General features: G+C 38.7%; 1 protein-coding gene across 1 annotated transcript in view; it reads left to right on the forward strand.

Moving 5' to 3' along the window:
- The window catches only part of LOC128357607 (sterile alpha motif domain-containing protein 10-like), a 52,901-nt gene extending 44,052 nt beyond the window's left edge, over nucleotides 1-8,849 (forward strand). Inside the window, exons 5-6 of the mRNA XM_053317972.1 lie at nucleotides 1,790-1,930; nucleotides 8,827-8,849. Of these exons, the coding sequence (XP_053173947.1) occupies nucleotides 1,790-1,930; nucleotides 8,827-8,849 (164 nt within the window). The remainder of the gene's footprint in view (nucleotides 1-1,789; nucleotides 1,931-8,826) is intronic.
- Nucleotides 8,850-14,977: the final 6,128 nt, after the last annotated feature.

Below are 14,977 nucleotides of genomic sequence, written 5' to 3' on the forward strand. Positions count from 1 at the left end.
CTTCCTTCTCTTCTGTTTCTCTCTTTCTTCTCTTCTCTTGCACTCTTCCCACAGACATGCTTATTAGCTAAATGTGTGAAACATCAAACATGGTTTAAAAATTGTAGCTTATTATCTACATGTTAAGTCTGTGTGTGAGAGAGAGAGAGAGAGAGAGAGAGAGAGAGAGAGAGAGAGAGGGAGAGAGAGAGGAGAGAGAGAGAGAGAGAGAGAGAGAGAGAGAGAGAGAGAGAGAGAGAGAGAGAGAGAGAGAGAGAGAGAGAGAGAGAGAGAGAGAGAGAGGGAGAGAGAGAGAGAGAGAGAGAGAGAGAGAGAGAGAGAGAGAGAGAGAGAGAGAGAGAGAAAACCATGTGTATCAAGTACATTCATACATACATACATGCTTAATTTAATACATAATGCACAGATACAGAAATGGAGAAAAAAACAGAGAAGCTGAGGATAAACTGATATTGAGGAGAAGGAAATATGAATGGATGGAATGATATGGAGAGTGAGCTACATGAATAATGAGTCTAATTATGAATTAGGGCATCCTACAGAGCTGCTGCAAGTATGATGGATTCCTCTTCTGTCTGCATCAGTGAAGGACATAGTTCCCCTATAGTAGTACCTATAGTTTTGTGTGTGTGTGTGTGTGTGTGCGTGTGTGTGTGTGTGTGTGTGTGCGTGTGCGTTTACATATATATGCCCACGTTTTTTTGTTGTTAACTTGTTGTTTGTGTGAGTGCAGCCTAGATGTAAAAGCTGTATACTGTGGGTAATGGTATGTTAAATGTGGCTGTCCCAAGGGTTAAGTGCCAAACTCTGTAGTAAAACTCAGCCCCAGTAAACAGCCAGCTTTAGTAAGCCTCACTATGCCAGACTATTTACTGCTACTGACTAGAAGGCTGTAGCGTAGATATAAATTAGACATTAAATCTAGGAGCTAAAACATAAATGTACTCATGCATATTCGCTCACAACATGTCAAACATTACAGTTGCAAACACATTGTCAACACAGGCAAGATGTACACTCTCGTATTCAAACCAAATGGGACGGGGGGGGGGGGGGGGGGGTTAGGTTAAAATCCCAATATAGTTTTATTCTGTATGCACTATATGGTGCCAAATGAAAGAAGCATACTCTGCTGTTTTATGGTTTTGACACATTCACATTAGACTAAATAAGCTGTCTAGTAAAGTATTTTACCACCTGGCTAACTGTTGATTCCTCATTGTAAAATACATTTCAGTCTTCAGACCTCTATCAAGTAAACTGTGTACAGGCAAACCATGTTACCAAATAAATGTATACATAGCTTATTAAAAAAAAAAAAAAAAAAAAAAACACCTGATGGCTTTTAATTGGTATTTTTTCCCAGGCTATGTTTACATTTACATGATTACAGGTGCTGCTGAATTTTACCTAATGAAGGTCTGAGGACTGAAACATTGTTAGAGAGTAACTCCACGCTAAATTTTGGGGAAAGGAAGAACATTTTTTTTAAAAATCATAAAAAAACAAATGTCACTACATCACTGTTTTATAGGGTGTGAAAAAATTATGCTGTCAATACTAGCTGGCAGAACAAGCCAGATTATTAGACTTGCAGTTACTCTTTAATAAAGTGAGTACAAGTGATCAACATTGTGCATTTTCTCTTTCGTCTTTCACAGTCAGAGCTTACAGTGTGACACCTTTCTTGGCAACAAGACCTTTTTGTAGCAAGTTTGACTGATATACATGGTACAAAGACGGCTAAATTAGTGCAGAAATCTAACCCACTCGTGGATTCTCTTTGCAGGACGGGCATTGCTGCGTTTGAACGGAGAGAAGCTGGAGAGGATGGGAATTGTCCAGGAGACGCTGAGGCAGGAGGTTCTTCAACAAGTCCTCCAGCTGCAGGTCAGAGAAGAGGTCCGCAACCTGCAGCTGCTTAGTAGAAGTAAGTAACAAGGTGTTTTTTGTGAATAACCATGTGTGTATTTCTGTGAGTATTTGTGTTTTTGTGTGTTTATGTGAGGGAGAGAAAGATGAAAAGGAGAGATAAAGAAACTTTCAAACAGTCAGAGATCATTTGGGTTTGGGTAAATTGGTAGGAGGTAGCTTGAGAGCATGCATACCTGCTGTGCCGTTCGTGGAGATGGACATCAAAGTGCAATTGTTTGTGGCTGTGTGTGGTTTTATTGATGGGAGCTCTTGATTTGCTGCCCTCCCTCTGAATGATGGCTTCGGTAAACACTTTTATTATCCAGCCATCAATAAACTGGCCCAGTCAATCACAGCTGACCTGGATTCAGAAGTTGATGTGGCTTGCTTCTTCTTGCAAGCCTGTTTTGGTGGTGATTGTTGTGGGTGGTTGTTTTCTGTCCATTAATGGCTATGAGTCAACAAAATGCCCACACAATTTCCTTTCTCTGTATAAAACTGGATTGTGAATGCTCCCTGGAGATTTTTTATATCTTTGTAAGAAAATGTTCCCTGCAGGCACCAAGATGACTAAAAGTACCTATTGATTGTAAGAAAAGTTATCCAAAAATGTGCTGCAAATATATGTTTTTAGAACTCTTCACAGGTACTTTGGCTAATAAAACCATATTAAATGTTTTGATAGATGAGGAGTGCCTTACTTTTTCATGATTTTGTATTGAGATCCAAATGCATGGATCACCTATTTTATTCAGGGTATCCTTTGAGCACCATAAACTTAAAGATCATGTGTATATTCTGCAGCAGCATACTGACTGAGCTCCTCAAATAGAAGGGGCTCTGTAGCATTTAAAGGGAATTGCAACATTCTTGTTTAGCTGTTCTGCTAAAATACTTATTTTTATTTAAAAACTGCTTAAGCATTTGTTCTTAATGGCCCATTCTCCCTTGACATAAGTGCTTCTGACCAAAATGGAATTTTATTTTGGTTGCGACAGAGCAATGAACTTGTTTCTGCCATCAACTGATCATTATCAACTGATGGTGAAGGGCTCTTACAATCACCAGTTTCATTCAAAGGAATAAATGAAGTGGTCTTTGCAATCTGACAAGCTCACACTCTCACTTTCTGATCATTCATGCTGCTGATGTTACTCTTTTTTCTGCGTATTCCTACTCACTGCAGTCTGCTTTGAGGTAAGTGCTTGTAAGAGATGATACAAACAAGTCTGGGTTTGATGTCCATTTTAATCTTTTCATGGCCCACCTCTGAGACCTGAAAGTGTTTTTGTAGACACAGCATGAACTATGTGTGGAGTTTTATCATTTGTGAGAGCTCCGCAACACAGCAATATCAAAGTAAGATAAAGAGAGAGGGAGAAGGAGGAGGTAGATGTGATACTTTAAAAAAAATCGGAACAATACTGCAATCTTATGTAATGTAATTTATACAGATTGAGCAAGTCACATAAAGAGGCTTTGATAGTGAGATGAGATTTTGAAATGTAATCAGTCCATCTGAAGTCATGGAATAGCACAATCATGCATTTTCAATACCTATTTAGAAACCTTAAATAACAAACCTTATCTGATCAAATGAATTGAAGAAAAAATATTGATTCTTGAATCAACAAACAAAAGTAGAAAGTAAGTTGCATAAATAACCAATTGTATTGAAAGAACTAGAGGAACTATCAAAGAAGAAAAGCAGTCAATGTATGCAGGGCTGAATTGGGTTGCTTAAATTGTAATAAACAATTTAGAGAGAAATCCTCCTTATTAATTCCAACTTTAATCCAATATCATAGACCCCACAAACCAAACATCCTGTTCTTTGAACTGGTGATGATATAAATCTGTTTCAGACCAGAACTGCTTAATAACAAGTAAATTGAACATTTTAGCTGAAACAAACTTTTTTGGTGAGTTGGGGGGGCTTAATGAACAGGTTTCACGGGAGAGTGGCAACAAAAACACGATGACGTACAAAGGTCCTTGTCTGGACTCAAACCAAGGATGTCATGGTTACACCATTGGATCACAAAACTCACTGTGTAGTTTCCTGTCATCATTTTTGCTCATAGACAATTGCTGTGTAGGAACTTGTTTTTATGACATATGTGCAAATCTAAAATATTAAATTGAATTGAATTAAACCAAATTAAATTGCAACTGAATGGCCAGGAGAAATTATTAAATTGCTGTTGGACACTTCTATTAATAGAGAAATGCTAATGTAATTTGCCAGTCCAGCAGGTTGGGAGTCTTAGCTATAAGGGCAAGCTAATTTGGTGGCCTCATAAAACACCTGAGATTTACAGGGTTGGAGGGTATTCAGAGGTGGCAGAGGTAGGACGGGGTAGGAAGCGTGTGAGGGGGTGATAAAGTGGTGGTAAGGTGGTAGATAAGGGCAGAGGTGATGAAGGTCTGTGTCTGGAGGGAACATTAAAAAAACAGTTAACATAAGATGACAATCATGTCATTATCAGCATGACAACTGACACTGCAGTAAAGTTCAACCAGCAGGTTAACCCATATATCTGCATCTCAGCCTCTTTTCAAACTGCTGAAATGACTGAATGTCTATTCAAGTAGAATGTAAAGGCCATCACCATCACATTTCTCTAAACAACTCAGACAGTATGCAAGTTATTTTAGCCAAAATAGTGACATGGCAGTTGGAATGTCAATGTCAGACAGTTAGACATTTCAACTTCGGTCCAGATATCTCAACAACTATTTGATGGGTGGCCATTAAGTTCTGTACAGGGATTCTTGTTGCCAAGAGGATGAAGTCAGTACACTTTTAGGACTTTAGGGATTCCCTGTCTTTTTCTGTAGTGCCACATGTGAGTCAAGTTTCCACTTCTATTAGATGGACAACATTTTTGTTGTCATGTTTCCTAGAGGATGAATACTAATGACTTTAGTGATACCATTACTATTTCTCCAGAGTAACCATAAGGTTAACCTTTGGGGTTTTGAGTGAAATATCTCAACCATTATTGGATGGATTTTCATGGAACTTGGTGCTAATATTCATGTCTCCCTCAGAATTATTTGTTATAACCAGTGATCCATTAAATTTTCATTTAACACCATCATCTGGTCAAAATTTGAAATGGTTCAATCTTTTTTTTTCAATGACCAAATACCTGCCTGTTCAGTGCTTATCAAATGTTAGCATGCAAACACACTAGACTAAAAAGATGATGATTAAACCTGTGAAAGGTGTTAGATTTCTTATTGCTAGAATATTGCCAACCTCTTAGTCTTGTATAAACATAGAGTAGCACTCTGTGTGGGTCCTGGTTCAGAAGATGTGAAGGTGGTGATATGGCCAGGTGAGAAAAGGTGCTGATGTTTTGACTGGCAAATGGAGGTAGATAAGTGTGAAGAAGCATGGTGGTGGTAAAATGGAAGGATGAGGCCCAGACGTGAGAAGGAAAGAGCGGGACTTGTCGCACAGCAGCTGATGCACCCTCAGGATTTGCTCTGTTAAAGTAAAGCACAGGTTGCTATGGTTCACAGTACTCAACACACCCTAACACACAGTTCCAGCTACTCTCCCTGAATGATTCTCCAAATACATTTACAGTTCTGTTGTGATTCAGTGGAGCCTCATGACATAACGCCTGTCAGGTCTGATTTACTTCCAATGGATTTCCAAAAATTAAATATTGATCTCACACAAACTTTTGAAAAGAGGATGAAAATATGAATAAGCTTGAATGATAAACTCTGAATATGGAGAGGGGATACAAGGAAGAAAAGGGGACAAGAAAGAAAAAGACAGGGAGCTACAGTTGGAGGTGAGATGTTAAACAGGAGCTAAAACTGACAGATGGCAGAGATCAAGAAATTAGAAGGGTAAAGAGGCTAATGAAGGAGCATTGATGGTGAAAGAAAGCTTGGTCTGATAGTATTCTCTGACTGTGGGGCTCTACTTTCTGCTGCATGCTAATCTTGCTCAAAATGCCATAATAACATTTCACACTCAACATAAAATCACATTACGTCGTTGCAAATTATTGTTGAAAATGTTGCTCTTCACACATTAACCAAAGAAAGAATGTGACAAAATGAATTTTAGTCAGAATGAGATGGATATTGTGTGTTTTGTGGAGACAATAGAAAATGTGTAAAGGTGTATAGAAATATATTTTTATAATACAATAAAAACAATATCATATTAAATAAGGTTATCTGTGGTTTATTAACCCTTCAGAGCCCAAGGACTTTTCTTTTGTATGCGTCCTTAGGAAGACTATTGAGAATGCTCTGTGCTGGATAAGCACAGACTGCTTGAATGTAATTATGATTTTATGAATTTGATGTTTTACACAACAGACAGCACAGCATAGCCCTTTCAGCTGCTTTGTAAATTTGAATCCGATTTTGGCTAGAGACTGGAGACAGCAGACAGTGGAAGAATGAATTTTGTATAGGCAAGCATTTTATGAGAAGAGCACAAGCACTGAATCACAGGTTATTTGTTGAAGTCAATTTTAGAGAAACACATCACAGAATAATTTTAATATGAGAAGCTAGACACTTTCACATTTTTTTCACATAAAATGGCGAGGATTCAAACGTCCATAAAACAAATAAAAACAACAACAACGCCTTCCTGTTTCTACAGTATCTCCTCCATATCTTTGCTCAACATATTCAAAATATGGCTTAGTACTATGAGCAGGTCAAAAAGTTTCAGTACACATAATATACTCATCAAATCCGTTGTAACTATATCAAACTATAAACTTTTTACAGTAATGTAAACTAAAAACTTAAAATATGAAGTTTAGTTGTAGTACAGTTAAAACTTAAGGAAAAGTTTTGGGTCATCGTTAAAGAACAAACTTTATTGTAATTTTAAAGGCATGAACATTTGAAAAATTCATGAAGTGTGGAAATTCAAATCAGAACATCAAAGTTGAATGCAAATGTATACATACATCTAGGCCGATCCACCAGTTCAACCTTCGCTGATACTTTGCATTGCATTATTTCACAGTCTGTTGTTTTATGTCTCCACTCGTTCATGGTTGGGGAAGCTACTGTATTGTCTTGTTTTTTTTTTTTTTTTTTTTTAGCGTGAATCTTGTATTTGTATTTTTAGACACTTCACTTGTGTTTCATGTATTTTCAGCAGGCTAGGCAGTATAACATCAGTCAGTCAGTCAGTGAAAGGTAAGGAAGAAATCTTCAGAGCCCAGAGCCATAGCTCTCTCAGGGTAGTGTGAACTATGCAGGGGTTGTTGTAACATCTGGAAAGCTTTGGGAGGGGTGGGTTCAGAGCAGAGCCCAGTAGGAGATCTGCCCTCCTTCTTCTCAGCCTCTGGTTGTTGGTTTATCTTCATGATAAACAGTCTCTCTTTCCTTCTCACCACATCAGATTTTCATCAGTTGGTTTATGCTTTTGTTTGTAGCCATCTGTCGTGTTTCACAGTCTCATTGGTAATTAGCTGTAACCAGATGACAGTGCAAATTACCCCAATGCAACCCTTGACCCTTAACCCACCACAAAAGAGCTGTTGTCAGCCGCACCTCGGTTGTCATGGGAGACTGTCTTGATAACTGCCTAGCTCTGAGATGCTCCTGTGATGTTGCCCACCCTTACAAAGCTTTATTCAGAGCTCAATGTGGTGCCTGCCAGCTGAACTGTAGCTACGAATTAGAATATGAATGAAACTCAGTGTGACAGACCAACAGAAAGGAGGAATATGTCAGTTCTCCTTAGCACAAATTTTGCCAAGTTGCTGTTCATCCTCCTCTTCCCATCCGCCTCTCCTCCTCTGCTGCACCTAGACTGTGACGACTCCATTGGGAGCTCATTTAAAAAGATTTCTATCAGAGAAGTGGTTCTCTCTGTGTCTCTACAAGCCTCTAGTCATTTCTATGCCTCTCCATCCCTCTGTCTCTCTCCATCCTTTCCTGGTTCAGGTTCACTCCAGTGCCATGTTACATCTGTCTGTGTCTAGAGACAGGTGGTACTTCTTCCTCAGCTATCAGGAAAGGGGGGCTTAGAGCTGAAATGCCAACAGACAAGGAGAGGAAAGTCTGCTTTCCCACTGACACTTGGTGTCATTTCAGGATGGAGCGGACTGGCTAGTTGTCAGGGAAACCACCTGGTCGCATCTGTTGTTATGAGAGAGAGAGAGAAAAAAAGAGATAATGACATTGAGAGAGACAGGTTTTTTTGTTTCATGCTGTTTCACTTAATGTCTTTAGGCATACCCTTTATTATAAAGGTATATTAGCCCATATGTCAATCAGCAATACAAACCACAGTGTGTATTGAAACAGAACTGTAATATAGCACAGTACAATATGGATTTGTATATATTATAAATCCAATTGTATGCCTGTCTTGTAACCTTGCTCGCTTATTATTTCTAACTTTTACTTTCAGTGTATTTGCTCAGTCTGTCTCATTAATCACACTTAAAATGTCACAATACCAGTGTTGGTCTTTCTACTTACATTAGCGACATTGCAGCAATCTTCATGCACTGCCATTATTCTCTTACTTATTCAGTCAACCAGTGTTTCATACTAAATTACTGTTTGTTATAGAGGTTGTTGCTCTGTGATTGAGTGCGGCGTGTTACATGAAGAGAGACCAGCCACTCAGTTACTCCATAAACGGGGGAATAATGTCTCACATGCAAATTCAGGAGGGCTGGGAGTCTAATATGTGTGCTTCTGACAGGCTCTTAGGTATGTTTTCATTGAAATAGATGCGTAGCACAGAGTGATAACAAAGGTGCATTCATAGAGACAGCAAAGATGTGTTTTTGACCATTCACAGAAAATCATTGATACACTTTAACCTCTGCTTTTTTTGAAATCTGTGAATCCTAATTATGTATCCCCCATCTCCTCTCTCTTTCTCCCCTCTCTTCGCAGCCTCCTTTGGAAACTTCTCTTAGCTCATCCTTAGATCCATTTGGCAGCCCTTTCCCTCATTCCCCATCACAATACGTCTCTAGGAGCCATGGAAGCACTGCTGTCTTCAGATATGTGGAGCGGGGAGTCAACGAGTGAAAGGAAAGAGGACCAGCTATAGACTACATGCCAACCAGTCTGGAGGATTCTCATTCAAGACAGCCAATCTGGTTTACAGACACTGAGACAGAGACAAAGCCCCTGCTCAAGGAAGGGATACCCACTGTAATATAGTGATAAGATGTAAGAATCACAACCCAAGTGATGATGTAGGCCTGCCACTGGTGTATGCTAGATCACAGCAAATTCCCTTTTGGTTTTCTGTCTCATTCAGATTGGACTACTTCTGCAACTTTAACAGGAGCTCTTTTGACATAACATGAACTTTACATGTGTGCTCTCTCTCTCTTCTGGGTAAGGTCATTACATGAATAATTCTTCAGCATGGTTTCAAACCTTTGAACCCAGTGACACTGAAAACAGTGTCTCATAGTGTGAATTAGGCAGTATATTTACATGCAGCGCCACCATTTGGCCACTGGATATGAAGTGAAAGAAGACCACAGTTGATCTCCATCTTCCTTTGAAGCTGCAAAACCAAGCCGGTTCAAAAAGAATAATGTTGGTTTTAAATACATTTGACTAGCACCAATAAAATCCTGATAATTTCCTCCCCCACAGGTCATAGTGCATTTTCCTCTCAGGACTTGTTTTGGAATTGTAGGTTTGGTGGGTAAACAATAACACTTCAAGCCGAATGTCATTCCCACAATCAGTCTTTTTGTATTGTGACTGATCTGGAGTATGTCAGTGAGAAATTAGAGAAATATATATATATATACATATATAGATACAGAATTGTAGAATAACATACACTGTAAATCTATGTATACTTTAACAGTACCTTAGTCTTTTACCAATAGAATAAATCCGGAGGACACAGAGTTGCTGTAATGTGATAGTCACTGCTTGTCTGTGCTTGATAAAGCAATAATTCCATTGGTATTGAGTGAAGAGGAATAACTATAATCTTTTTTGCAATGAGTTGAAATCTTCAGTATTAGTGTCTGCTGAGGGAATACTTACTCCCTTAGTGTGTGCTACCGTAGTGTTTGTCATCTCTCACACACATATGAAGAGAAAGGACAAGCCTCTGTTGAACTCTACCCACTTTGACTGACACTGTGATTTCAAATGCTCAGAAATCAGAATGCATTGACAGCTACCCAGACGCAAGCGTCTACCCAGTGTGACTGAAGTGAGCTCCGTAGACAGCAGCAGACAGCTATGTGTGATGATGATAATGTTTAGAGTCACATAAATAAATAAACTTCCAACAAACAAAACTTCCCGTTCCAACATCCTTCCATTTGTCCTTTCACAAGGAGTTTGGGAAATGTGAATAATTGACTGTTTAAAGGGAGAAAAACACATTGTATTATTTTTGGATTACCTGATGTACTGTAAATATGAACTCTTTTGGTTTACTTTGTGAGATGATTGATGGATTGTTTGAAAAAGAAAAAAGAAAATATTTATCTGCTTTACAGATATGAAGACATACGGTATGGAACATGATGAAAGCTGTCTTTTTAGAATAAACTAATTGATATGAAGCTTTGGTCCTGATTTTCAATTCTATTACTATAATGAACTGAATTTACTGCAGAGGTTTTCTTAGTGGGAGGTGGAACTCTCCTGGTGGACTCTAAACAGTTTCAGGAAATGGAAATATTAGATTATTTATTACATTAACTGTAACATGTCACATAGAATAACCTAAATGTGTGTGATTTAGATAGATAGATAGATAGATAGATAGATAGATAGATAGGTTTGACTGTTTTTCCCACTTTCTCAGAGGCAGAAACAGTTTAATGTATTTGATGTGGTGTTAAATTATGTCAAACAGCGAACACCTTTGTGTTTTTCCAAGCTTTGTCTGTTGGGAGGCTCACAGTCTCAGACATTGAAAACCCCTGATTTACTGTATTTACTATAGAGAGACTGCAACATCTCTCATTTCCCACAAGTGTTATTTTCAGTTTATGCACAAGCAGTATACACACATGCAAATGACAAAACCAAATGATTTTATTTAAAGGACAGGTTCGCAATAGTCAGGTGCCCATATGAACATTGAAAAAGGGATGGGGCACAAAAATCCACAGCTCTCCTTCCTAATTGGAAACTTATATAAATCTTGAATATGTCTGTCAAGTTCCCTCTTTTTTGCTATCTTTTCACCACAGCTTTATCCCTTCCCTTATTCATTTATTCATTAATTATCATAATAAAATTGTATGTTTTCATTAATGAGTTTCCTACGGTGGCCGAGACCCGCCACAGCTGCAAATAAAAGTAACGCTGCAAACAAAAACAAACGCTGCTGCAAATAAAAGAAACACCGCAGCAAAAAAAACAAAAAAAAACACTGCAGCATATAATAAAAAAAACCGATGCAAATAAAAAAAGCCACAACGGAAGTGGATTACCGGGGACTGTTTTTGCCGAAACACCGGAAGAAGAAACAACAACAACAACAGGATTACGAATTGGAAAACGAACTTGTTGTATTGTTAGCTTCGGCTAACACGGGGAGACCACTAACGAGAGTGGAAACAACTGACGGCTACATAGTTCTGGCAGCTTATTACTGTCGTTGTTGTTGTTGCTTGTATGTGCAGGTCAGGAAAAGACGTAAAAGGGACCGTATATGGTTTGTTATTTGTGTTATTACGTTACGTGTTGGACTAAATTCATGGACATATTGAGGAAAGTATTTCGATGTTATGGAAACGGATTTCATATTTCACAAGAATGGATACTTGGCGAGCTGTACAGAAAGTCCTAAGTCATAAGATGATCGTTGTGGATAAAGGGAAGACTTTGAAGGTATGTAGAGATCATATCTGTTTTTACTTTAGCTGAGTGGCTAGCCGAGCCAATCGCTAATACTATTACGGCTGTGAGCAACCAATATAATTCGTGAGTGGTCTTGAATGAATCAGGGCAACCTATGCTTTATAACAATGTACGGCATAAATAAATATGTTTAAGGGTTGGTGTTTAAAACATTCAGAAGGACTTGTGGCTACCTCCCAACCTCCGACCCGTCCCGTAGGCGGAACAGCGTGTTTTAAGTGTCTGCAGCCGAAGCTAACAATACACCGGCATTCTCCAGTTCAACTTCAAACCTGGGGCTACATCGCCTGACCAAATAACACATTAAAAAGTACATGTAGCGACATTAAACACTACCATTTTCACTTACTTTCTAGTTCGTTTTCCAATTCGTAGTCCTGTTGTTGTTGTTTCTTCTTCCGGTGTTTCGGCAAAAACAGTCCCCGGTAATCCACTTCCGTTGTGGCTTTTTTTTATTTGCATTGTTTTTTTATTATATGCTGCGGTGTTTTTTTGGGGGTTTTTTTGCTGCGGTGTTTCTTTTATTTGCAGCGTTTCTTTTATATGCAGCAGCGTTTCTTTTTGTTTGCAGCGTTGCTTTTATTTGCAGCTATGGCGGGTCTCGGCCACCATAGTTTCCAATATAAGAAGGAAACTCAAGGCCCTGAACAAAAACAGAAAAAAATCAGTTGAGAAAAAATAATCCTGGCATCAAGAAAAAGTACCAATAAAGCAAAGCTGAATAAAGAGTATGAAATAAAGAGATGAATATCAGGGGTTGAACATTGTATTTGTTAGTGAAAATGTCTCAAACTTGCACTCGTGCTGTCACCTGTCATTCAAGGTCCACAAGTCACGACTCTAACTCTGTGAATGCAAAATAGTGCTGCCTGCCTAAAGAGACACACTCACTGAGTCTCTGTCCCTACACAGACTAGGATCCAATTACTGAAAGACTTGAAGCATCTCACCTGTTAATAACAAGGCACATGTATGATAAACAGATTCAGTGAACAGTGGCCTTCTCAACCCTGACAGGGAATAAATCAGTGGAGCAGATGGTTGGATACTGCATTTAATTGGGCACTGTTTAATATTAAGTGTCTTTTCTTTCTCCCCGTGATGTTTAGAAATGTGCAATTCATTTTTGAAAGCTTGTCTTTCGTCATTATTCTTTAAAACACCCAAACGCTGAGGCTCCCCATCCAGCTTGTTTATCGTTATCTGCTTGTGGCTTTGATCAGCTGGATCTCAGTCCTCTGACAGCACTGAAAGAGAATGAGAAACACTCTGTTTTCTGTCTTCAACTATTGTTAAGGAGCCCTTAAGCAGCTGCTTCAGTGGAGCTGCCCAGTGGCATAAACAGCCAAAGACTAATTTTGTGGTAGTGTTAATCCTGATACTACAAAGCAAGTTGGTATGAAAAAAGTGCATTTGTGCTCACTCTACTTTTACCTGAAATGTCAAAAGATGAATAACAATCAGTTGCTGGATAGACTCTTGAAGAGCCTTTTAGGGCACAGACCACTTCACCTGGTCAGTTTTAAAAACCATTAAGTAGCGTTTTGCTCACTCAGCAGAGGAAGAGTGGGAACATAAATCACTGCCATGGTAAAAGGATTAATCACGGGTCAAACAAGGCCTTGTGTGAACAATTCATCAGCAGCCATTGAAGGGAACAGCAGGCAGATTTACCTTTGACAGCTGGACAGACTTTGCAGGGGAATGGCAACTGTCAGTCAGTGAAACCATTTCAGGCTCAGTGTATCATGAACCAGCTGAGCACCCCCTCAAGTCTAGTGAGCAGATATTTGGTAAGTCCCAAGATGCATTTTTACTAACACACATGGCATTGTGATGTAAACCAAATACATGTTTTAAACAGACAACCTGTGGTACATGCAAGTGCAGCTCCTGGTGAATCTTAAGACAACAGTGCCCCTTAGTGGAAAACTGATGCAGACAAACCCAGACTGGACATTAAAGGAAGTAATTTGTTGGCAGTTACAACCAAGCATAACGTCGAATATTGTTATTAAATAAGAATAAGAGACATTTTATGTTTTTCTTACAGGAAACTAAGACATATCCTATGTATGCAATAATTCATATCTTTAGTTTTTAGTTTTAAATGTATTTTAAAGAGGTTATTGCTTAATCATTCACTTCATTAGTTCTGTCTTCTCTTGTGTGACCTTTTTTGTAAATATAAAATTGTGTGCAGGTTAATATTAGAAAGCTGCTCTGTATTGCATGGCACTTTGTGATCAGTGGATGAAAATGTTATTTCCCTCTCTCTCTCTCTCTCTTTGATTTAAAAGTAATACTAATTAAACCAAACAGACTTCAAGTTATTTAAACATCAGTGAGACTGTGGGCTGATACATCACTGTGAAACAAAAATGAGGCTCTCCTGCCCTCCACTGGCAATGCTGAAAACATTTTTTTACACATAGATTACATCATGGTTTCAGATGATTTCCACTAATAGGGAATATTAGGTCATAATAACTGGCACCAATCAAAGAGAGAGACCCTCTCTGTGTGTGTTTTGACTGAAACTGAGGGAGGTGGCAATGATGCCATGAATGACTCACAAAGTGAGCTGTGATAAGATGTGGGTTCACACCATATGTCAAACATTTATTATAAGCTGAGGAACTGAGTATTGTGCATATAACCAGCAGTGACCAACCTGCAGCTACAACAATTAAAACAGCAATTAAAACAGGCCTGTTTTTAAACACTTAAAAAAAGGTCTGCGCTGCCATTAACATTCATAGGATTAATAGCCTTAATATTGACCTTGAATTTGAGGATGACAGTTTATTTTAAAAGCCTACTTTAATATAAGGTATGGTTGAACACATGAATTATATGTTGCTGTGTAGAGCGTTTTTCTTTTAATTCTGCATATGTTTTCGCAAATGTTGGGCATATTTGTTATTCCAGTGGTTTTTGGAGAGGGCAGTGACTGAAAGCATCGGCCTACAGTATAAGGTAATGGCAACTAGAAGAGCCCACAACAGACTGGACTATTATCATTTTCTCTTTTTCGTTTGTTGAAGCCGTTATAGGCTGGAGGACGCATGGGGGAGAACATAGCAGCAACTAGATCAAAATACTTGGCGAAGGTTGATTTAAGGAATTTAAGCCCTGACCCCTTTTTTTCGTCAGGAACGAGCGCCGTTACGTCGGAAGAGCAGCG

The sequence above is a fragment of the Scomber japonicus genome, chromosome 4, assembly GCF_027409825.1.
Source record: "Scomber japonicus isolate fScoJap1 chromosome 4, fScoJap1.pri, whole genome shotgun sequence".
In the NCBI taxonomy this organism is placed as follows: Eukaryota; Metazoa; Chordata; class Actinopteri; order Scombriformes; family Scombridae; genus Scomber; species Scomber japonicus.